The sequence below is a fragment of the Xiphias gladius genome, chromosome 18, assembly GCF_016859285.1.
Source record: "Xiphias gladius isolate SHS-SW01 ecotype Sanya breed wild chromosome 18, ASM1685928v1, whole genome shotgun sequence".
Taxonomy (NCBI): domain Eukaryota; kingdom Metazoa; phylum Chordata; class Actinopteri; order Istiophoriformes; family Xiphiidae; genus Xiphias; species Xiphias gladius.
The window spans coordinates 5,561,191-5,587,030 of record NC_053417.1 but is presented as its reverse complement, the minus strand read 5'-3'; the positions used below and the strand labels follow the sequence as shown (position 1 = coordinate 5,587,030).

The 25,840-nt window shown below is 39.6% G+C and overlaps 1 protein-coding gene across 5 annotated transcripts in view; it reads left to right on the top strand.

The window, feature by feature from the left end:
- LOC120804386 (plexin-A1-like) overlaps nucleotides 1-25,840 on the top strand; it is a 302,292-nt gene that overhangs the window by 213,870 nt on the left and 62,582 nt on the right. For all 5 annotated transcript variants that reach the window (XR_005709443.1, XM_040153824.1, XM_040153823.1 and 2 more), the window contains exons 11-13: nucleotides 586-786; nucleotides 10,705-10,801; nucleotides 16,138-16,361. Coding sequence is in view for 4 of the 5 variants with exons in the window: in XM_040153824.1 (XP_040009758.1) it covers nucleotides 586-786; nucleotides 10,705-10,801; nucleotides 16,138-16,361 (522 nt within the window). In the remaining variant the exon portion in view is untranslated. The remainder of the gene's footprint in view (nucleotides 1-585; nucleotides 787-10,704; nucleotides 10,802-16,137; nucleotides 16,362-25,840) is intronic.

Genomic DNA, 25,840 nt, shown 5'->3' with positions numbered 1-25,840 from the left:
TCCTTTGGTGTATTCGTTTAGGAAAAAGCATGCCTAAAATCCATAACAGCCTCGTTAATATGGAGTAGGGGTTGATTCCAAAATGACATGTACTCATTTTGACAAGTAACTGCCACATTCAATATTCAGTGTTTCATAAATAGGACTAATAGAAGATTTGATCCTCAAGAGTGTTGATAATTTGTAAGCGGAGGTTTTAGGCTGGTTGAGTCTTCAAACATTTTCAACAGGCGAACAAAGGAGGCTGGAATGCATCTGGAACGGCATCTTATGTGGTTGGATGCTCTTGGGAGGAAAAAGAAAAAGATTCATTATTCCAGACATAAGGCAGGTCTGCAAGGTCATGATACCATTTCTAATTCAGTTATTACATGTCAATTAGAATAAATCGGCCTTTTATTGTATCTTTGAGTGGACTGGGTCTGGATTTTTTTGCCAGTGGAGAAGATGTCAGTTTTCCTTTTTCCATCTCTCCAGCAGCATTTCCAGAACGTTCTGTCCACCCATACATGCATCCCACTCAGGGCCCCTCTTACTTTCCCAATCACGTCTAAATCTCTTTATTCTTATTTTTCTAATTTCCAGGAATGTCCTCAGATCCTGCCCTCCACCCAGATCTATATCCCTGCTGGGGTTATGAGGCCAATCACTCTGCTCGCCCAGAACCTGCCCCAGCCTCAATCTGGACAGAGGAACTACGAGTGTATCTTCCACATCCAGGGCAACACGCACAGTGTCCCGGCTCTGAGGTTCAACAGCACCAGCATACAGTGTCAGAAGACCACGGTAAGACTACAACACATTCAAGTGCACACAAGCTTTTTCAGTAAAATTACAGCAATTTACAGAGATGGCATCCCCTGCAATGTCTGTTGACCTGATAAATGTGAGTTAGTATATTGGCTAAGGGGCTTGTTATTGACTGATTATCATCTCAGCCAATCCTCATCAACTGTCTTACTGCTCTGACCAGCCCAAGGTGTTTAATCTGTGAGCAGGAGCTCCATTCAGGACAGCCATACTGGTTTAACCATTAGGAGGCTTTACATCTGGTCAGCTGCAGTGTGAGACACAGAAAGCAACAGTAATAGACTGGTGTGGCAAGGACTTGAAACTGAGGCTTTGCAACAGTGACAGGGACTGGCTGTCGTAAAGCCGCCCTCTCTTCACTCTCACTGCTCAGCCCTCAGTCAAGCTGTCCCTGCTAATAGTGAGCAGCCATTTCAGCAATGTTAACTTCCTTAGCTCCAATCAGGGCATGAGACAGAGGGGAGGCAGTTTAACGACACCAATTATGACTGGCTTAACGAGACATATGATTAACATGCGAGCCGCACACCGCAGCATTCGCTCATGGCGATAGGTGCAATAGCTAGCCCTCACACTTTAAAGGCAGCGGGAGCCAGTGTGTGGGTTTGGCAGCTTCGCAAGCCGCCTTTTCTTCAGCCTGTCACACACTTGTCAGGGGCTCCAGGTCATTTAGCCAGCTGCCACATTACCACTGGGCTCAGATCACATCACTGATTTGTGGCCACTTGCTGTTTTTGAACTCTACCCATTCACCTACTTTCTCCCCACAAAGGGAAAGATTGAGCTTTAGCTCCGTGACACTTGAAGTCGTTCTGCCTCTGATGTTGGATGGTGACACGAAAAATAGTTTGGGGGCACATTGTTGAAGTTGATGTCAACATCGTAACGATGGCTCATACAGTTCTTTTGTGTTTTGGAAAGGTAGTCTGTGCATATTTAGTCACTCTCTCTGTAAATGCTTTATGTAAGTGAATATTCTGTTAGATTTGCCTTTCTGGTTTGTCATTACAGGTTTTTGTCAGATTTGTCCTTAGTGACTCAACCACTTAAAAACCAGTTGAAAGTTAGTGAGCTGCAAAAACAGTAGTTGCTGTACATCCAGTTGCATATTGTCAAACTGGTCAAAATCAGATGCACTTTTCCTTTGTTAAATGAATTCTGTCACTATAGAATTACTCAGTATACCTCAGATATGGTGAGACCCTTTCAGAGAAGTAAGTCATGACTTCCATCATTGACATTCCAAAAAATGGTATGCAGATAAACAACATATTGCTTGAAGACCACAGTGGTAAATCAGTTATTTTCATTCATTCTCTGTTGGATTTAAGCGTCTTCTGAAAGCCTCCAATCCCTCCAAACTCCATCACTTACTCCAGGAAATAGCAGTTCGCATCCCCAGTATTTTATACACTCACATACACTCATTACTACGCCAGTACTACTGCTGAGAGTTGCTGATGCTGGAAGACAGAGACCTTCCTCAGCAAAATCTCTGATTCACTGGCAAAACCAATGGATAAACACACAAACCAATACGCGCACGCACACACGCACACACACTCACACACACACTTTCCCTTTTCCTGTCTGGGCTGCTTTAGTCCCTGCCCTTTAAAGGTGCATCAGAAAGTCAGGACTGGCCAAAATGTCCTCACTTTCCCAAAACGACCTTACTCCAATGGTATAGCCATACAAGCAAACAACAACAATGTGTAGCCATACAAGTACACACACAAATATGCACAAACATTAATTTCTTCATTCGTCAGTGCACATGCACACACACACTTTAATGTTTTGTAAAATCCCAATGTTCTCTCTGCGGGAAGCAAGAAAAGTAGTAAATATACAGGCTTCAGCACAGCTGTTGATGAAGCTAAACATAAGCAGCTGGAGTGTGTGTGTGTGTTTGTTTTTGTGTGTGTACTTGTACTTGTACTTGTACTTCCATCTTTTGTGAGGACCAGTTAGAGTTATAGACCTTGGAAGTGAGGACATTTTGGCCAGTCCTCACAACTTCAGAGGGCTGTTTGAGGGTTAAGACTTGGTTTTAGGGTTCAGGTTAGACTCAGGTTTAGGTTAGGGTTGGGGTAAGGTGCTAGGGAATGCATTATGTCAACGAGTGTCCTCACAGAGACAGAATTACAAACATGTGTGTGTGTTTGCGCTTACATGTGCACATCCATGTGGTGTTATGCGTGAGTAACCCTCTTTCTCTCCACCCCCCACCTCTCTCCTCCTCAGGTGGGACTGTGATAGAATCCAATTAAGGGAGCTGTAGATAAAATGATGATGAATTGCAGTAGTGTGGTAGACTGACAGACAATACCATGTACAAACACACACACAAGCCTGGTAACCAGACAAGAAGGGAAGCAAAAGGACAAAGAAAGAGAGGGCCAAAGAGAAGGTGAGGGAATTAGGAACAGAAAATGACGATGCAACAAAGAGTGTGATTAAGGAAACATAAAGAAGGAAGAGAGAATGAGAAGAACAGAGACAGACAGAGGGGAGGAAAGAGAAACTAACCTCGGCAAGCAGACAAGGGGCAATAAACAAATGTGGGAGAAATAGTGCAGAGTGCAGATTGATTTGAAAAGTGTACATTGCATTTCCTATGTAACTCCGATGAAGATGAATGCTGACTTGATGTTACATTAGACAAATCACGCAAATTTAGTGTCCGCTGTGTTAATTTCATACCGTACAAAAAAGGGCACTCCACCAGTTTTTCACATTAAATTTAGCGTACTCATTATGGGGAGTGCCACTCAGCCTGTGATAACTGTATATCATCATCATCAGTGTTTTATGTAAGACTCTATCAAGTTGCGTTACGCGAAGTGTAGGATCCAGAGTTTTTTTAAAGCTCGACGCTAGGGACTAAAAGTAGGGATATCTTGGATTCTGCCCATCCTTTTTTAAATGTGTCTCCCCAACTTTATGAAAGTCCAATACTAAATCACACTTTAAAAGTGCGCTTTTAAAGCTGCATTAATCAGTTAGATTAGTTTGTTTTTATTAATTTTATTGACGTGCATGGGCAGGTAATTAATAGTGGGTTTGTCTGAGCTTTTTGCCAAAAACCTTTGCCTGCATCTGGGAGAAAAAAAAAAAAAATCACCGATGAGAGCAATAAAATTGAGCTAAAACAGTCAAGCTGTAGGCATTAAAACTAAAACAATGAACTGAGAGATGCTAGAACATTCCACAGAACTGAGAGCATAGAGGTGATAATCCCCTCTGGGTTCGTCACTACCAGCGACCCCTTTCACATTACACATACACATTTTACACATTTGTAATATTAAAATATTGATGGTATGGTCTGTCAGCCCAGATATACATTTTTTTACCTTCACTAGTAATTACTTTCTCATATGTAACAATTAATGTCTTTTAAGGAAAAAAGAGTGTGAAAGAGTTAATACAGAGGGTCAACACATAGAGTAGAAGATCCATCCATGATTGAGAACCTGCACACCAGTGGCCATTGTATTCAGTATTCTCAGTAGGCAAGTGTGTATATATGTATCACAGCTAGCTGTGACTGGGACAGTAGAGTGTAATAAATCACAGAGAAAATTAGCCAGCAGTAGATGTACACTCATCCATTCAATCGTACTGTCTCTTTGTGCATTATTTAGCCCCTTGCCAAACACTGAAACATTGAACTTGCATACTCAAATACACCAGGGACACAAAGTATGCGTGGACGCAAAGTGGTATGTTCACAGTAAAACACACACTGGCGTGCACACACAACCACACTCACAGGCACACACAGATAGGATGCATGCAAGCTGTGCAGATACCTACTGGTTTGTTCATGGACAAAGACACACATCCTCCCGAGGGGTTTGGAAGCCCAATGTGAGGCAGACATATGGAGATTCTCCACATGATCCTCTTCCTAATCATGTGGAGCAGACGGAGACTGTAACATCAGCAACAACCAGCAACCTGCTTTACATGATTTATTACACTGACACACATAGGCTATCAAATTCTGTGTGTGTGTAACTGTGTGTGTATGAAGTTCCCACTCGAAGTCCATGCATCTGGCACACTTGTGAGCAGCACAGTAAATTTTGGCAGGATGACAGACTGTCTGCATTTGTGTTTTCACAGTCCAAATATTGGTCTTTACTAGTCCAGACCTTTCCCAACTTTCATAACCCTCACTATGCTGTATGGATGCATATGTTCGTCTGCAACACCAACCCCTGGAAATTAAATTTTTGGACTATTAATTTGCTTTGCCAAATGCATTATGGAACAGTCATTTGTCATATTGCACAGAAGTCACAAGGAGGGGGTCAAGCTGAATCATGTGCAAAATTCACAAGTTTGACCGGATGAGACCGGGGCTTGTGCTCTGCTCTTTGGAATAGGCGCCGGTGGCTTTTTTGACTTGCCTAAACATAACCATTACCACCTTAATCATGCTTTAGTTGCCAGGAAGGGACAATTTTGGGAATAGATGGGACGTAACTTGAGTACAATTACTAACGCCTTTCACTTAAGTACAGTTTTGCAGTACTTTACTCAAGTATTTCAATTTTCTGCTACTTTACACTTCTAGTCCACTATTGTACTTTTTACTCCACTACATCTATTTCACAGTTATACTTTTACATAAATTCCTGGCTACTTCAGATGTCTGAGTTGTTAGCTGTTATACCAAAATGTATTAACGGTTTAATTTAAATAATTGTTTGAGACCCAAAGAGTTAAAACTGTCCATTATTTCACCAGATATTGGCATAGATTAGAGAAAAGTTTTACAAAATAATTGGATACAATTATGTATATTTATTGATTTCGTGATCGTATCTTCTTTATTCTCCCTAATCATCTCAATGTTTTGCTGATAGCGCTAGCAGGAATATGCAGGACTTTAACTTGTAAACAGCGTTTTTACATTGTTGTTGTGGTACCTTTACAGAAGGAAAGGATCTGAGTAACACTTCCACCACTGTCAGGGTAAATACATGAAATCTGTTGGCAGTGAACAGTTTGCAGATATGTCCTATATAAACATGTGGTGCTTATGTTGTTAAAAGTGTAATGAGCACACACTCAGTGCAGAAATTAAAGTGTCAGGTGAAGTGTGAAGAATTGTCATTTGCATTTAAAAAAAATGTATTCATCCATCTGGGGGCGTACAGTATCCGCTTTAATGCACCAACAAAGAAGTACAATTAAACATAAGCATTTCATTTAATGAAGCCCAACTAAACTGAAATTAGGTACTTGTGTGTGTAAATGTGTGTTAGCAGTGTATTTTTAACACATGCTATCCTTCAACGTATCCTTCAGCATGACTAATTACATGAGGGTGACCTGCACATGGATGCGCACTACAACCACCACCACCACCACCACCAGCCAGCTGCTCTGTTTTGTTAACACTGGCAGTTTTCAGTTCACTCAGACATCCAAGCATGTATGCACACACACACACACACACACACACACACACACACACACACACACATGTAGCCCCCCCCCAACACACACACACACACACGCCATATCTATTCGTACAGTCCATGGAGACATGCAGTCCATGGAGACAATTCATGTAGCGAGAGAATAAACGAGTGCAGGAGCAGATAATGAATGAACCAGAGCCAGACTGGTGTGTTACTGTAATGAGGCCAGGGACTGCTTTGTGCTCACCTTGTACTTTTTACATCTCCTACCCTTCCTCTCCTTTTTTCTCCTCTTGTCACCCCTCCTCCTTCCCTTGTCCACTCTCAATGTTTCTCCTCCTCTGTATACTCTCCTCTCCCTTATCTCCTCCTTGTTTAAACTCTCCTTCCGCCCACTGTCCTCTCCTCTTTTTTTGTCCCTTTTGCTTTTCTCTTTTCCTCTTCCTGTCATCCTTTACCGCCTCTCAGTGCATCTCCTTATTTTCCTCTTTGCCCTCTGTTGCTGTCCTAATCTCTTCTCCTCCTTTCCTAATTCCACTCCTCTCACCGTGCCCTTATCTCTTCTTTAGCTGTCCTCCTCTCCTCTCCTCTCCCATCCTCTCCTCTTCCCTAGGGTGGCCTACACTATGAGTTGGCTCAGGTAGATTAATTACATGCAGTGACATGGAGGAGCTGGCCAGAGGCTTCTGTAATGAGTCTGATTACTCATCTCCAGCAGCTCTGGGCGCTCAGGGGAGGGAAGTCAGGACAGCAGGCCAGCAGAGGGGCCCCTCAGCAGGGGGAGAGAAACTTTTACCTACAGGGTTCCACCAATACAGAGTTTTTAACAGCACTGGTGCCACCACTTTAAGATCAAAGCTTTACCAAGAGTCAGTGATATGTTGATAGCCAACAGCTGTTCAATTCAATAAGTTAAAAAAAAAAAAAAGTACCCATTAAAAAAGCACCCATCAGTTTCTTGAAGAAAAAGTCATACCTTAATACATGTATGCACAGAGCTATAATCAGTTATTCAAATAAGCTGCAGGCCAGCAGGACCAAAATTCAAACATCTAATCTCCAGCAGACCGGAGGAATGCCCAGTATGGAAGAAATCCTACATGGAGGCCAAAGAGGTAACCCAGAGTGGGATGGCTGAGAGACAAAAACATAATTAACCGCAGGAAATGTGGAAAACACAAGCATGGATAATAAATCATACAAACAAAAGACAGCTACAGTTCCTCATTAAGCCATGAGAGAGAATTTAAAAAAAAAAAAAAAAAAAAAAAAAAAAGATGGTGTTAGTTAAAGTATTCAGTTGTTCTCAGCCTGTGAGTCCACGCAAGAGTGAGGTAAAGCCGGGAATGGATTTCCTAAATTATTTTTTTTCTCATTTTTTTCCTTTGTTAAGCATTTGACTTTATCGTAGGACATACGTGCTCATGAGCTACAGTTTTATTACAACACAATACATGGCAATATATTGGTTGAGCCATGCTCCTCCCTGTCTTCTTTTGATGCCCCAGAGGTACAGCAAGTACAGAAAAATATTCACTTTCTCTAACATGGACACAGAAATTATCTTAGTAAAAGACTGCAAATGGCCAGTACACATGATCTGGAATAACTTTCTGCGTTGTGAAATGGTGGGCAGAAACTCACAGTATGCAAACTGGATCAATCCATATAGTGACAAATATTTTTAAAACAAGCTGAAAACTGTCAAACACATGAAAACATTTTGCCAAAGTGAGATAGACACCCCTTGTTTCCTGCTGCAGTTAAAGGAATATCTTTGCAGTGCAAATTCTAACCCTTCTCCTTTAGCGTAAATTCTTGTGCCAAAGGTTAAAGATATCCCCAAAGCATTTTAGTGCCATTTTGTAAAGTAAGGCTCAATTAGAGCTAATGGCTTCAAGAATATAATTAGATGTAATTTCATGCCACACTTATTATCACGATGTCTGTCATTTTCAAAAGGTGACTGTCTAATGTTGGAATAAAGTGTTAGATTTCTGTCTCATTTAGGAACATTTTGTGGATAGGTAAATGCCTTGTCCTTGTGAGTCAAACCCTATAGTATGGCAAAATGACTGCATCTACCATCGGGTGCAATCCATAATTTGGTGGTCCCCAGAGAATGACTTTGATTATTCCTGACTGTTTCTTTAGCGCCACCATGTGTTTGACATTTGGGGTTTCAGGTGAAATATATCAGGAACCATAGGAGAGATTCCCATGAAATCTGGTACCCCTCAAGATGAATTGTAATAACATTGGTGATCCCTGAGTTATTTATCGAGCGCCATCATCAGGTCAGAATTTCAGAATGCGCAATACTTTGGTTCATGACAAAGTAGCTGCAAAACTAATGGCAATCCCACCGGCCTCAGCTATACTTTGTGTTTAGTGCTATTTTAGCAAATACTGTATTAGCATGCTAAGATGCTAAACTAAGATGGTAAACATGGTAAACATTACGTGATAAACATCAACATGTTAGCATTGTAATTGTCTTTGCTGACGTTAGCATTTAGCTCAAAGCACAGCTGTGCCCAAGTATAGCTTCACATAGCTGCTAGCGTGACTGTAGATCGTACATCTCTTTGAACATTATACACTTTTCAAGTTCCATTTGACACCTGTGGGTTAAGTGATAACTTAGTTCTAAAGTGGTTTCAGCTTAACTTCCCTCCTGAAATCCCATTTCTGCTGCTTCTTTGTCCCTCTGCAGCCTTTCCTCCCCTTAATTTTTTTCAGCACTGAATCAGCCTCCAACTCGTCTTTTGCTCCAAAGTGTCCCCCAGGAAGTGAGTTAGACAGTGGGTGATGCTCAGTGTGACTGTTGGCACGGTATCGCAGTGTCACAGTGTGGTTTGTGTCGGCGTTTTAAACCCTGTGACAGTATGAATAAAGCATGATGTGGCGGGCAGCAGGGTGGGCAGGGACTGACAAGAGAACAAGCTCACCCAGTGTTTTGGATGATAGCAAACAAGACGCAACCCTTAAAGTTTAATGGAGGCCACGCCACAAAGAGAAGAGGAGTAGTATGTGGGCATGTGTGTGTGGGACCTGTGGTTTCACTGGGGCTACTAGCTGCCATACACAGGCCTTTAGCCTGTGGGATGATATAGTGATGCTAATAAAGTCAACAGCCTACCTCATGCTTGATGGATTGGGTCACACTGAACAAGTGGGAAGGGAATAAGTCCAATCAGCCTTTCCTTTGTGGCAAAAGAGTTTTTCGGTTGAATCCCTCTGCTCTGGAGCTGACCTCCCAGAATCATGTGGTTTCATTGGCCTCTGCTCCTCTCAGCTTCTTACTGAGATCCAGACTTCCCACAATCCTTATGCAGCTGCTTACAATGTCTCTTTTTTTCTTTGTCCTCTTATGTTCTTCTTTTTCTTCTATTCGTCTTTTTATTTCCTTGCCTTCTCCTCGAGGCTCTAGGCTGAATTGACACCATTGCTGATCTGAAATAACACCATGTTTTACATGTATTTCAGCAGCTGGTCTACTTTGCTGGTATACAGACATCCCATGCAGCTCATTATTTTTAAGTAGCTCCACCCTTTTAGCCATTAGCACTAGCCTCACCGATTCCATGCAAGTCTGTGTTACAAATTAATCCACGCAGCAATTACGTTATGACCAAACAAATTAAGGTAATTCTGTAACGGATAGAGTTGTTAACTTTACCCACCTGTGTGTGGAAAAAACAACTACTCAACTTCAAACTATTAATATCTAAACATAGGACAACAACATCATATATATATCTTAGTCACTCCTCGATATGTTCAGTATTTGTGTCATGGTACTGGATCAGAGTAGAGTGGAGAAAAGTTTTGATTTTATCATAAGTTTGTGTGTCTGTCTCAGGCCCCATTGCCCATGTGGGACGGTCAAACCGTGTCTACCAAATCCACTGTGTCAGGTAGCAAATTGGAAATGCCAATTTCACTTTACACTGCTCCGTATCTTATCTCTCCCTTACCCTCATCCCACCACTTAGCTCATGTGTAAATGAATAAGGTCCTCTCACACGTCTACCGGTGTCTGCTTTCACTGTTCTGACCATCTCCCCTCTCCCACCTCCCCTTCTTCTTCTCTTCCTCATCCTTTCCCCCATTTTGCTCTCGTCACCTGTCCCGTCCTTTCTCCCTTCATCCTACTCTCCTCATCTCCTCTTCTCCATTCCCAGCCCCGTCTCCATTCAGCCATGCCCATTCAACTGTAACCCATCTGTTATTTCTCTGTGTGTATTTATGAAATATGTCTGTTTTGGTGAATATGGATTTATGCATGCCTTCATGCCCGGGCTGTATCACTGTCTGCAATGAACAAGCCTTGGCGAATCACTATGCAAATGAAACAATATCTCATACAATTCCCAATTTGCATTGAATCCATTATAAATCAACAATTTCTCACACACTCCTTGTCTTACTGTTTCTCTGCTTCTCTCAGTATGACTACGAGGGAAGTGACATCAGCGACCTACCAGTTGACCTGTCCGTGGTGTGGAATGGAAACTTTGTCATTGACAACCCGTTCAACATTCAAGGTAGAATATTTTCTTTGTTGCCTGTCAAGAAGTTGAGACAGTCCTGCCTGTTTATCTGGTGTGATTCTATGAAGCAACAACGCTGTGCGCAGTTTTTCCCCTTCATAAGAAATCTGTAATTTCATTTTTTGACAGCCATCAGGGAGAAAGGTGAAAGTGTACCATTCGTTTAGAAAAACACTGATCTTGTCTCGGCGATGAAAGAGGGGCAGAGGGAGTGATTGATGGATGGCAATGATAACAAACAAACATCCAACACAGAAATTAATAGGGATGGATGATAGAGAGGAAGATAAACAAATGGAGAACGCAATAGGCAGAAGAAAAGATGAAGAGGAAGAAAGATGGGTGGATGACAGGTTGATAAATGCAGCATGTAATGTCGGGGGGTAGATGAGAATAAAGGGATTGATAAAGAAAAACAGAAAGCGACATGAAGGGATGGCATTTATTATTTTTAATCACTATTTGTGCATGAAGTGGAAAACAATTACCAATTCTAAATTCTTTATCAAGTGTAATGTATTGGGTGGTGGAGGCTAATGATTTTAGACGTCCCATTACACAAGATAATATAAGTCTTGCTCTCAAGTGTGTCATAAAGTCTTTTGCTCTGAATTTGCCTGTCTAGTGTCGGATTACCCAACCCTCCTTACTCTATTCTCTTCTATTTTTTTTTTCTATCCCATTCACTATTCATTTCAGGCTCAAAAAGACACACATGCACATTTTAATCTCACATCCTTTGTATTGTATCTGACCTCATTTTGATAAATGTCAGACACGCAGTTAATTTTGCAGATTGCTTGGAAATTAGTTGCTTATCGGTCATGACCTAATTCTTCTGCCAGTGTAATTTTGTTTAAAATGTGCTCCTTTAAGCTTTTCCATCAGTCGTTGCTGAAAGATTCTCTCTGGGGATTAAACATCCTGTGTTTAACGTGCTGAGAAGTATTGTAGCTGTCACAACAAAAATAAATAATCCCATTTCTATACAATCAAGTAGATGGATCCTTTTCTCTATTTTGAACCATAGATTTGATGACTGTTGCTAATCAGATAAGTATTCAAGTGAGCAGCACAGGCCTATCTTTAGTAAATAATTTATTCAGTACTAGTATGGTTTAACATTTGTGTGTTGAATGGAACATTTTAGCCACAAACATTTAGATATAGTGTTTCATCATATTAAGTTGTTACATAATACTGTTAGGTTTGTACTATTCACTATTATTGGTAAAATGAGGGTAATTACTTAATGGTTCAGTATATTTGCCTATTTGGTTTGGTTCGCTTACAGAAGCATCAAAGATGCCATTCAAACCATTGCCATTCCTGAGAACACAGAACTTGCATCACCTAAAAGGCAACAATGTGTAATTCTTAGTCTTACTAGCGGTGTGGCTCTGTGGAAGGCATTGTCGGTTGGTTGGCTGACCACTTTGGTCCAGAATAAAATATCTCACCAAATATCGGATGGATTGCCATATATGTCTACACAGATATTCATGTTCCCAAGATAATTAATCTTATTGACTTTGAGGTTTCTCTAACGTTTCATTTAGCATTTAGCAAATTTTTAATTTGCCCATTACTTTGGTTTGTGAAAATATACCTGCATTACCATCAGGCTCAGTTGTACTTCGTGTTTCTTTCTAATGTAAGCATGCTAACACGCTTAACAAAGATGATGAAGATGGTAAACATCATACCTGCTAGACATCAGCATGTTAGCATTGTCACTGTGAGCAAGTTTGCTACTTAGGCACAGCTAGGCATCACAGGGCGTTGTTTGTGACATGGTTAGGGAATACCCCCCTTAGTTTTAGTTTTTCTTTGGTCAGGACCATGTGAACCAAATTGCAGGTGTGATCTTGCCCCACTACCTTCTTTAAGGATTATCATGTTTTATGTGACAAAGAACTTGCATAACATTTCATTTCCATTGCTAAATGTTCCAGCCAGATTTTCGTATTTCTCAGGGTCAAAGTGAAGTAATGACTGACCCCAGACAAGATTGAATTTTTTCGTAAACATGACAGATTATTGGTTATGGATCAGCCAGCAATCAGGGTAGAGATAATGTCCTGTTACGATTATCTAGATAATGCTTTAAAATACATTTTCAGCTTAACCTTTGCTGTCTCTCATAATAACAAACAGATAAAATGTACAGTCATTTAGCATAAATGTAAATCAAGTAATATATGACTCCTACAAACTTAACTTGTTGGTATCTGACATTTCACAATATCTAGTTTAAAGTAAACATATTAAGACAGGAAATGGGACTTAAAAACAGCAGAGAGAATAAACCTTATACTGTTTAAAAACACAATCCCGGCTTTTGTTGTAGCGCCCAATAGTACCTCCAAATCCCCAGATTTCCTCACAGCTCACTGCTGATATTTTGAAAATAAACAGTTCACTGGTGAGTTGAAACAGTGGGCTGTGAGGAATTTTGGGGCACTTTTGCGTACTAAGAAGCGAGTCTACTTTTTTTTTTTTTTTTTTTTTACAGATTATCTGGAGTTATCTGGATGACTTTGAATAAAACTCATCACAGGGCCTTTGACATCCATCTTTTCAATATGAGGTTTTATAAAGCAAAGTTATCCAGATGGCGCTTGTAACGGGCCCCAGGGGTTTGTGCCACAGTGAGAGCTTTGCATTTGACAGGATGGTGTTGAGCTCTGAGAGTTTTAGAGTGTGAAATCCAATGATCTTAGAGGCAGTGTGTGTGAATTTGACAAGTATGTTCCTGTTGTTATGACTATGAGTAAGCAGTACTTGCTACTTGACTTCCTAGGTGGCAAGGAATTTATGCAGGCAGCATCCCAATGGAGTGTTCCTCAAAAGAAGTCAAAAAAAGACTTCTGAAACAGCTGACTAAGTTATGGATGAGTAATTTGTATGAATCAACAGCCCTTTCACTCCCCAATATATATGTTATGGTTAGTTTGTTCTGAAGCCTCACAGAATAGCCATTATGATTATATGAGGTCAGTGCAGTGCTTAGTGTTGAAGGTCTAAAACTCCTTAAAAACATTATAAAACTGTCCTCACTCATGCAAATCTCATAAAGACCTTCTCCTCCTTTTCTCCTCCTATTTTCTCTCCATCCTCTATTAATCCCTCCCCGCCCTGTCCCTGTCTTTTTCTTTCTGAATTGGAGCCGTATTATCCGTCTGAGGCAGAGCTGCTCGCCACTGACCCGGTTTTGCCCCGGTGTAAAGTGGAGATGTTAATGTTAATTAAATCATTCATTTGGTTCAGATTAATTAGCGTCGCGCTACTTTTAAGCTGAGCCGTGGCTAATCAGATTAGGGCCAGCGAAGGGCTGAGGCGGGCAGATGGATCCAAAAGAAGCTCGCTTTGAAGTCCGGCTGCCGTATGTCTGCCGAGGAGGAGGTGGAGGGAGGAGATTCTTGCATGCTCTGTTGCCCCCCCCCCCCTCTGTTTTTCCACTTTAGTTCATTTCAAATCTGTTTAAGTGGTGTGACGGCACACAAACCTGCCTGCAGGTTTTGGCAATAGAGTATCAACTGTGATAATTATGACAGAGATTAACAGATGACAAATGGCAACAAAACGAAAATCAAAAGAACTTATCCATTTACCAGTATATTTTGCTGTCTTGTTTGCTTGTGACTTCTTCTCTTCTATTTGTTTTTCGGATTCTTTGTTGTTTAAGGTCCCTGTTCATCTTTCTCTCATTTTCTCTCAACCTCTCTCACTCTTTCTGGCTCTGTCTGTTTCCTCTGATTCTCTCAGCCTCGCGGGGCCTCCTCATCTTTAAATTCATAACAATTCTTGTTGCTGTTTTGTTAACAAGCGCAGCCAAAATTCATCCTCCCCCTCTACCCTGTTTTCTTTCATCTACCTCTCCTCTATCTTCTCAGGTGTTTGAGGTTTTAATTATTTATTTATCTATTTATTTATTTATGATTTTTTTTTTTTTTACTTTTAATGACTTTTTCCACTCTGCAGAGTTGAGGGAATGGTTTTATACACAACAAATTATCAATTCCCTGTTGGCGTAAGGAGACATTACCTGTTGAATTAATTTCTGTAATATCCCTCTAGGTCGCTTGTTCATGTTTTTAATATTTTTTTCTCCATTTATCTATGGAAACAGTTCTTCTCTCATTGTCACAGCCTCAGACTGGTCATAATCACCTACTGAAGGTCTTAGGTGTTATGTGGGTGATTAAAATTTGTTTATGCTGGTCTTCTGCTATTTCTCATGCTCAAATAAACATAAACGTCTGATTACTTTTTATGACTTTTTTTCTTTACACCCATTGCTTTTTTCCCCCCACATTAACAACTTAAAGTACTCCTCAAAAAGGAAGAATTCCAAAGTAGAAGACAAATGGTAAATTTTCCAAACTAAAGCTGCTATAGATCATGCATTTGAATCAGGCTTTACCAAGTTAATTGCAATATGAACATGTAGTTTAGCCAACAATACAAAATTAATGAAAAACCAGTTTTCCTCAAAAGTTAAGACATGATACAGTTTTTTTGAGCAATAAGATGAATAAATATGTACTTAAAAGTAAAATTTAAAGCAATTATTTGACACTTTGGGAAGTATGCTTATATGTTTTCTTCCTTAGAGTTAAATTAGGATATCTATGTCATGTCTGTAGGCTAAATATGAAGCTAGCCAGCAGCCGGATATCTTAGCTTAGCATCAATTCTGGAAACAGGGACAAAAAACTAGCCTGGCAGAAAGAAAAAGAAAGAAAATCCACCTACCAAAACCTCTAAAGTTTTACGTTTTTTTTAAACCTCCAACTGTGGAGCAATAGCATGAAGGTTGGTAAGAAAAAAGTGCAAGGTAAGAGACAATAGTTACAATCCCAATACATTCGATTTAGAGATTATCAGATTATTTCACACACTTTTAAAGAAGTACTGCACACTTAACATGGTTTTTGACCTGTAAACTAAATGATATGACTGTACTGTGATGAAACACATCACATATTTACTGTTTTAAATCATACTGAAACTTGCAAGGCCAATGCAGACACAGAGTCAACCGTAAGGGACTAATATATATAGAGATATAGATATAGATATAGATAGATGCAGTGGTTGGAGTTAGCCTCAGAGCTGTGGGTGAAGTTACTCTTTAAGCTGGATAGCTAGCATTCTAATGTCACTGCCATTTGTGTTTGTTTATGTATTGACCATAGTGAACATTAACACTTAACAGTTAAGTTTGCAAGTTAAATAATGTGCACTATGTTCACCCCCTCAACCAGTGAGACAATTTCATTCTCCAAAGCCTTTTAAACCTGTCTCTCTTTCTGTCTCTCAACCAGCCCACCTGTACAAGTGCAGAGCGCTGCGGGACAGCTGTGGTATGTGCCTGAAGGCTGACCCCAGGTTTGAATGTGGTTGGTGCATCCAGGACAAGAAGTGCTCCCTCAGGCAGGAGTGTACCGGTGGAGGGAATTCCCAACTCCCGCTGCAGCTGCCTGAAGGTGGAGGTTGGATGCATGCCACCTCTGGAAACAGTCGCTGCACCCATCCGAAGATCACTAAGGTAAGTGTGTGTGTGTGTGTGTTTGTTTATGGCTTCATATGGGGGAGAAACCACCACTCACCACATATTGACCAGACTCCAAGATTTACTGATAATGTGTGTATTTGAGAAGATGCAAATGTACTTTCAGACATCACTGTGTTTCTTCTGTGTCAGGCTTGTCATTTATGGCTCAGTGTGAAAAGTTTTCATTTCTATGTTTATGAGGTCATACAGATTTAGTGTTGTATGTGCATGTGAGAGAGTATGAATGCTAGCCATTAATCTGATATTGTGCTAATGGGAACGGTTGCCAGGTATACAGAGAGTGCTGAGCCTGGCCCTCTCTAAAACACAACCAAGCGTGTTCCAAATCACAGAAAAGTTAAACTTCGTAGATCAGATGACATGATAAAGAAAGCGTTTTTCATGAACCAGTGCACAAAAACATGGAGTTTGATGCACCATTGGTAGCTGATGGAAACCAGCATGACCCCTGACCTCTTTGCTATGTTTAAAGAAAATACAGCAAGCCAAAGCCCAGCCATGCAGCACATTCATCATTGCCTGTGCTAACGCATTTGGAGTTCAAAACCTGAAGTGAGTGTGGTCCCAACTGAAAGATTAAAGGCCCAATCAGTAGTTTTTTACCATGTTAAACTAAAAGTATAATATATATATAATTGAATTGAGGCCTGGTTTGATATTACTAAACAACACCCTCAGTAAATAATCATGTCTTGAAATTGCTTTAGTTGTTGTCAAGTGGTAGTCAATCTATGAAATGATCTGTCTATCAGTTTGGGAGTAATAACAGGTTCTAAGCCTGTGTTTTGAAATTTTTTGGTGGGCTGTCCTTTGGTTAATATTTCAATCACAGATTCTGCCTTTAAATAGTGCCCTGTTTTCTTTGCTATGTTTGGATTACTATGAAATCATTTATTGGTTTTACGTCAAATTATTAATTATGGAAGATAAAAGGACATAGTTTACTTTTTTAGTACTGTATTAAAAAAAAGCAATAAACAAGATGCTCTGTATAGGATTTTAGAAATACAATACCACAAACCATTATATATTATATCAAAAGCTACTCCAGGAAGAATGTCCAATATTTCAGGCTACTGTAAAGAACATGCTGAAAACGGCTCCAATATTTTTAATTTACAACAAATACTTCAGTGCTGCACCCACTCTTCTAAAACTGGCTGCCATGACAGACACTTTGGCTATAGATGATACTTGGCAACAGAAGAGAATTTTCACGAATTTTGACTTTTTTATGATGTTGAAAACAAAACAGATGATGTCAAATATAATCAAAAATATCACTGATTGTCAATTTCTTCTTGTCTCTTTTAAATCAAGATCAAAATTTGTGAAAAAGCAGGAGCAACTGTATTTTTCTCATTGTTCATTTTGCAGTCAAGAAGAACACGTACCACTCTGTTAAACTACTTAAAATTCTTCGCATTGGCTTGCTATTTAATTTGAATTACTCTAGCAAAATTTCAACTATGAGAGGTTTTCAAATGAAAAGAAAATGAAGTCACTATTCCATCTCGCTAGTGTACATATTTTTAAGTGCAAAGTGAAGACAGCATGAGTTGAGAGAGTGGAATCACAATTGGTAGGAAAGAAAAAAATTCACAGGCAGCAACACCCAAAAGAAACTCTTCTAATCAAACTCCCTCAAGTGTTACTGTTCTGAAATCGCCCGCAAAGAAAAGCCTTGCGGCTTCTTTTTCCACATTATAATCTCGTCAACTTGTGATAGGTATGAAGTCACCTGTGGAGATCCAAGGCTTGTAAACCTTGATAGGCCTTTGCGTCAGCTCTCTTTGTTGATACCCCTGTGGTCGAGAAAGCCCTACGTGTCCTGAACTTAGAATGAAAGCTGCTCTATTTTAATGTGTTGGTATTAAAACACACACATGTTGGGACCTTGTGCCTGCCCTTGGCACAGAAATGGTATTATTACTCACTGTTACATCAAACTGGTACTCTAGAGACAGAGGCATGTAAAGGTTTGTTTGGTTTTGATTTTTTTTTTCTTTTAGCTATGTTCATTTTTGTATGTCTCTGTGTATTGATTTCTTTGAAAGACTGTCAAAGTGGAGCACTGCCCTGTTATAGGTTTTAGGTTCATTCATGTTGATTTTCTTTAAATGTTTGATTTATTTTTGATTGTGGATTTTTTAATTTCTACCTACCTTTCTTTTCTATCGCAACCTCATTGACTATTAGTCTAATGAAGAAAGGAAAACAGTCCTCAGCTTTCATATGATTACCAAATAAGGTCATACTTCTTTTAGAGCAGGTACAAAATCTGACAATGTTCCCACTTGGTATTATCTATCCTCATTTGTTTTAAGAGAAATAAGTCTCACTTAAGCCTCAGTTCTTGATCGAAATGACTTAAGACATTTAAATTTTTTTCTTTTGAAAGTCTTTTTCACACGTATCGTCTAAATATCATGAAAAACAAGACCTTTTATGTAACTCTTTGGACTATATCTCATTCTATGGAGATTTTATCTCTTGATAAAAGACAAATTATCATTTTAGGGTCACGCAATATGCCCAGACCATACTGTTAGACCAAGGTAGTGTGATTTTCAGTTTCTGTCTCTTGACCTAACAGAACTGGTAATACAACTGACATAATGTAATGCTATAACCTTTACCACTATAAGTTGGTCTGGATAAAAGAGTTAGCTAAATGTCTAATGTGTGAGAGGATGACGAAATGAAGTCATTAACAGTGTGACGGAGCAGAGGACAGACAGAAAGATGGAGGTTTTTTGTGCAGCTCCACCGGTTGTTCCTCCACAACTTGTCCTGTTCTTGCTAGTAAGCATTTCTGATTTAGTCTGACATATACGTCTGTTGATTCACCCTGCTGCTGCTACTTGCTGTGCTTATGTATGCGGTGTGTAATGGATAGTGATTGTGTACAGACACAAACTGACCATCCATGTGTATATACAGTATGTGCTTGTATGCGTGATAAAGTGAGTTTGAATGTGGATGCTTACAGCATGTTTGTTGTATGTTGTAAGAAAAGCATGCATTAAACACGCATTTGCAAAAAGAAAAAAAAAGTACCTATATTCATGAACAAAGGAGTGTATACTTGTTTATCTTTGTATCCATGCATCTGTATTTGTGTGTGTTTGCGTACACAAGGGCATGAGAAGGAGAAAGGAGAGTAAGAGCGATGTGTTTTTATATTATGATAATAGTGCAAATGGAGTGAGACTGGGAGTAATAAATGTATAAAGAGTTATGAGAAAGTAAAAGACATCTTGATATGGGGGCAGTAGCAGTTGTCTCTATTCTCTTGATTCATGGACTCATTTTGCCTTATTTAGTTTAAATTTCCCTTCCAGTAGAAGTAGTGCAATCATTTTAAGACTTTTATTTATCAAGTACATCAGCTACCATGAGTATCAATACTTTTAATATTCGCTTAACAGTCATTCAGCATTGTAAAGGCTAATTTAGATTATTGCAGGAAGAAGTACATTTTTCAGTGGGTATAAAAATTAAATGCTGGTCATTTAATAATGAGATAATTACATTTCTCGATCAGAGATGATTATGTTAATAGCCCATAAATTGGACATACAAGCACTAACTGCATTTTAGAGCTCCAAAGGTTAAGCTACTTCATTAAGTAGAGGGTTACGGTCAGATTTTGGACACAATTATTTTAAGATAAACCCGTTTATTAATCTCTGAGCTAACAATGACTATGACATTTTACTTCACACTGTCCTGATACAAACTGACTGCCTTGTATGCAGTAGGTGTTCTGGTTAATCACATACAGTAAGTATTGTTGGCTGTAACCACAAAGAGAAAACTAGGGCATACCATCAGCCAAGTGTCTCAACACATTAAAATAGCCTGAGTTGATCCTATTGAAAAAAAGAATCCTTTAATAACATTATAGTCTCCAAACACCTAAAATCCAGTTTTGTGACAATGACAGTCCCAATTCAGTATTCACAGGTTTTTCAAATATTTGAACATAAGTACGCATATAGATTATTTGTTTGAAGCAATATTCCCAAGAAAGAAAAAAAGACCCATTGCAAATTGAATTTCCGCTACTCCCCCTTTGTTTGGAATGCCTTGACAGTATTCTCAACCTATTTTCTGACCACATAAACAATACCAGTTTTTAACAGCTGCTGGCTGCTGCTTCCATGGCTCATGTGCTGGTTACCACTGAGACCACAGCAAGATTACCATGTGACAGAACATACACACACACACATACAAAATGTGTGTACAACTACTAGAAAACCACCGCTATAATATTGATGATTTGATGTGGCTACTGTGTGGTTGGGACTGCAATATAAAAGTTGCACGGCCACAAAATGACACAACAGTACTTTACTTCTACTGGATCCTGGTCGGTGGTATTCAAAAGAAGTGACCAAACATAGGAAGAAAAATAATGTCAGAGATAAAAAAGATTTATTGGATTTATTGCTTATTCTAAAACTGTGGGTCCCTCTTGATTAATATAAATCCAAAGTTCTTCTTTAGCTCTGAGGTGTCTTAAAATTGGAAAACAGTGGACATGGTGGAGGGACCTCCTTTTTTCATCATTCACCTTTGGATACACAGCATCCATTCAAATTTTTGACTGCTGTTCTCTGCAAAATTGCTTAACTTCTACTAACTGTACAGGCTAATGTAGCCTCAGTGTTGACAATGGCTATTTATGTAGACAATGTTGATAATGGCAATAGAACAGCCAAATACAGTACGTACAAGTGAGTCATTAGTGACTGCTTAGGGCAAAGATAAAATGCTCCCCCCAAACAAAGCTAACAAGGCATGCATTGTCACACTGAATGATGGCGTAGTAACAAAATTTCCATTCGGTCTGAGTATCCGGCTATTATCTCCTGGGTTCGGTGGTTAGTGGCTCATAGCTGGCAGGCACTGTGTTTTACTAGTATGCATCCACAAGCATTTGTGGTCCTTGTGTCAGGCAATTCTTAAATCAGCCTGGTTGCTCATTTAGAACAATTATGTCTGTTATCCTTTTGCAGTTTTATCCTAAGGCTTGTTAGTTAGTGCTTGAACGTGGTTCTGTGCAAATCACTTTCTTTCCAAATCCATTTTCAGCTTCATGATATGATTGATGCGGTTTCCCACACTTGTTCATCCGTGTGTCCCCTTGACACTGTGCCTCCCAAATTACATAAAGAAGCTATTAGCATTATTGAACCATTTATGCTTGCTTTTATGAACCAGTCCTTCTTGTCAGGCTATGTTCTTGAATCATTTAAAGTGGCCTCAGTTCAAGCCCCTCTAAAGAAACTGCACGTAGATCCAAGCTTGCCAATGAACTACTATCTATAAATCCTTTTACATCTAAGATTTTTCGAAAAAAATAGTCTGCAAGCAACTTCTGGAACTGATGAAGGAAATGATTTGATAAATACCAATCAGGCTTTCGGCAGAAAGCCTGCAGTGAGACAGCTCTCCTTAGGGTCACAAGCGACATTCTAACGCAGTTAGACCACGGTGAAATTGCCATTTTGGTTCCTTTAGATTTGTCTGCGGCCTTTGACTTTATTGATCATGCCTGTCTAATTGATCGCCTAGAAAAATGGTTTTGGATATCTGGTGGAGCACTAAACTGGTTTTCCTCTTATCCAACCAGAGGTTTATTGTTTCAGTTGATGACAAGGCATCCACCTGTGCTCCTTTGATTTATTGGTTGCATCAGGGGTCAATTCTTGGACCCATTTTATTTGAATTATATTTGCGCCCCTGAGGGCTCTTGATTTGACATTTTGGTTGTGTTTTATCATTGTTACAGTGATGATACACAATTCTACTCATCCATTAAGCCTGTTAACCCCTCAAATTGAATTACTCTTCACAAGTCTCTGGCCGAGATTAGTAAGTGGATATCTCAAAATTTTCTTCAGTGAAATCACAGTAAAACTGAAGTTATGGTGGTCGCCCCAGATCAGGTCTCTACTAACATCCTCCCACACCTTGTCTCATTAGCTACTACTGGAAAAACTTCAGCATAATTTTTGACTACCAGCTGAAATTTGATAAACACATCAAGACCATCATTCAGTCCTGCTACTTTCACCTGAGGAGTTTGCAGAAATATGCCCTGTTATGCTTTCAGCAGCTGGAAATGATCCATGCCTTTGTTTCTTCCTGCTTAGACTACTGCAATACTTTTAATTCCTACCTAAGCCAAGACACTGTTACCCAGTTACAGTTAGTCCGAAACTCTGCAGCAAGATTATTCACTAAAACCTCGTATCGCCCCATATAACCCGGGGCTTCTGATTCAATTTTGCTTTCAATTCAAGATCTTCTTCCTTATCCATAAGGCCTTGAATATTCTTTGTCCAGAGTATATTATTGAACTACTAATGCCTTATACCTTACTTAAGACTGAAAACAGGGGAAAACAGGGACTGTGCGTTTCCTGTCCTGGGTCCTAGGCTGTGGAATTGTCTCTCCCGGGGAGTCAGGTCAACAAACTCTCTTGGGTGTTTTAAGTCCCAGATGAAGACCTGTCTTTTTTAGGTTTTTTGAGTTATTATGTACACTATTTTGATTAGAAATGTCTCTCTGGTTTTTTGTTTTTGCTATGTCTTGTGTTGGTGTGTTCTTTTTCTTAATCTTTTGTTCTTTAGTCTTTTGTTCTTTTGTAAAGAACTTTGTAACCTAGGTTTTGGAAGATGCTATATAAATAACATGTTACTTACTTTGCTTACTTTTAATTCAGGGCTTTTTTACTTTACATTCTCCAGCGAGTGGTGGTTATGTGCCTGGATGTATTAGTGTTGTGTCAAATCACTGTAACATGAGTCCAAAGCTGCTTGAGGTCCCATTTCCACACTGTGGCTTCTGCCTGCATGCCCACAGGCTCAGTGAGCGCTAGTTATCTTGTTATGTGGTGCCATACTGTTATACTTCCACGAGTTTTCAAGGTTCCAATGGAAATCTACTCTCAGATGTCAGAGGAATATTATTATGGTACACAATCATTACTTACTTTCTTTCATTCTTAGTCGCTAGTAGCTATAAGGATATTGCTCCATCTTCTATACCACAGCGATCATGTTTCAGATAAACAGCTAGAGACCATAATGTGGTTGATTAGAGACGATGTTATTGCTTACTTAAGTCTCCTTGTTCCATGCAGTATGAAAGGCATCTGTGTTTGGTCTGCAGCCCTACTTACTGTTGGTTAGACATGTTGCGTCCAATACTTTAATCCTCTTCTCAGGGCTCCCCCCTCAGAGGTTTTGAGGGATGTTGAAATTTGCAGTTCTTGTTTGGGGCCCATCATGCTGAGCACATGAATTGGTAGCTTTCACAAAATATGTCCCAGCTAGTTTAGTTGAGTAACATTTTCAGTGAAAGTGGCATCAGAATTCTAGGCATTTAATGTTAGATACAGCTTAAAGTTTGTCTGCCCTTCATCTAAAATATCATAAAGGACCACAAACCCCTATTTTCTGCATTGGAAACCCTGTTAGTGTCAATACCATGTAATTGATGCTACAGAACTACATGTGGAAGTACAGAACTACAGTAATAGCTGTACTGTTTTCAGTACAACTTGTTTAGAATTGGTGTACAAGCTAAATGGGCCACTGCTGTGACTGACTTTATCTCTAGCCCCAACTGGCTGTAGGTTCATGTTAACAGTACCCTTAACCAGTTACTTGTATAGGCTTTGTAGGGATTGCAACAGACCCCAGAAAAATCAGAGAAAATGCCACTATCTAGAATAGCATCAGTTAAAAGTAAAGTTTCATAAAATTATGTATGCTGGTCTTCAATGCTTGCTTCACACATTGTGGGTAGAACTGCACATTAGAAGTAAGAATAATTTAGCCCCAAAAAAGTTCTGTTCTAATGTTACACACGTATAATATCCACATAATAAATAATAAAGCATTTTTCCACACCCAGCTGACTATTGTTGTGTGTTGGTGTGACAGTATGTCTTTCCATAGTCTTCACGGGTCCCTTTCTGAAAGCCCCCCTGAGATGATGTTAGTAATCCCTTTTAACAGCAGTCTTCTGTCTCTTTCTTTTTCTCTGTTGCCTGTCTATCTGTGGCTTTGCCAGTGTTTATATCCTAGGCCTTGGTGGCTGGCTGATATTGTGTTTTGTGGTATCATAGTTTCATTCTTCCAAAACCATCTGAAGCTCCTTTTCCACACCCTGACATCTGTTGTTCATATCAGACCCTAGAGCTTGATGGCTACTCACTGTGGTCAGTGTTTACCAGCTATTGTGTTTGTGGAACCAAAGTGCTGAGGCTCCACTGGCGCCTGAGGTTCCAATGTAAGCCAGCTTCCAAATATTAGGCAGCATTATCTCCAGCTAGACTGCTAGCTCTTTCTCTCCCTTTTGCTCTCTTCATTCAGTTCACTCCAGTTACTATGCTACTATACTTTTTCTATAGTTGCATGCAAGGATGGAGTTTTCCAACTCCATCACTTCATACATTCAAATATTGCTATGATTATTACAGTTCAAAGTCATTCTCTTAAACACTAAACAGATATTGTCTGCCTAGAGCTGTATGGCTGTTAGTGAAGTTTTGTCTATGTGTATGCATAGTAATGTCTTTACTAGCGTGATGCTGCCAAATCTATTGTGTTTTTTTCTCCTAACATGCAAGAGCGTCCAAGATGTGGTTTGTCTGGCAATCTGTCGCACTAATATTTAGTAGCTTCCTGGCAAGATAAAGATTAAGTTCATTTAAAAGAAACATTAGGTACTTACACTGAATTTGAAAAGATTAAGTTTCCATATGTGTATTTTTTATAGTATTATAACATCTTTTAAATTATTCTGATGGCATAAGTTTTTGTTTGTGGAAATATGAGATGATCGTGGTGAAATTCTCTCTTTATACTTCTGACTACTAACTTTTAGGTAAAGCTTTTAATTGTTTATATATATATAAACAATTGTTCATCCCCCTAGTCCAAACTGTTGAAATCACCATTTGTCAAGGTCAGATTTTTGTTGCTGTTGCTGTGCTCTATAATAATAGCAGTATGCCTCCATACTGTCAGCACCTGAGTTTGCATTTCCACACTGCGCTGTCTGCTCAGCCAAGCACTGCAGATGAACAGGGCAATGGACATAATTACCTTGTGATGCTTGTTAGGGATTAGATTTGTGCCTGCATGCCCATGCTGTAGCGTGTGTGCGTGTTTGTGACAGCCACCGTCCATCAGTCACCATATTTGTTTTGTCACACCACACCTGTCCCCGTTATGCGGCATAATCTGGCTAGATAAATCACATTATGGGTCAGCAGCGTGACTGTGCGTTACACCGCCATAGCCCCGGCGACAAAGCCAAGCCTGCGTAATAAGTTTCAATTAAACCCCCGAGATCATGCCGGTTTGGTTGTGTGTCAGCATAACTTTTTTTTCCGCCCTCTCTTTATCTCGTTTTCAGTGTTTTGT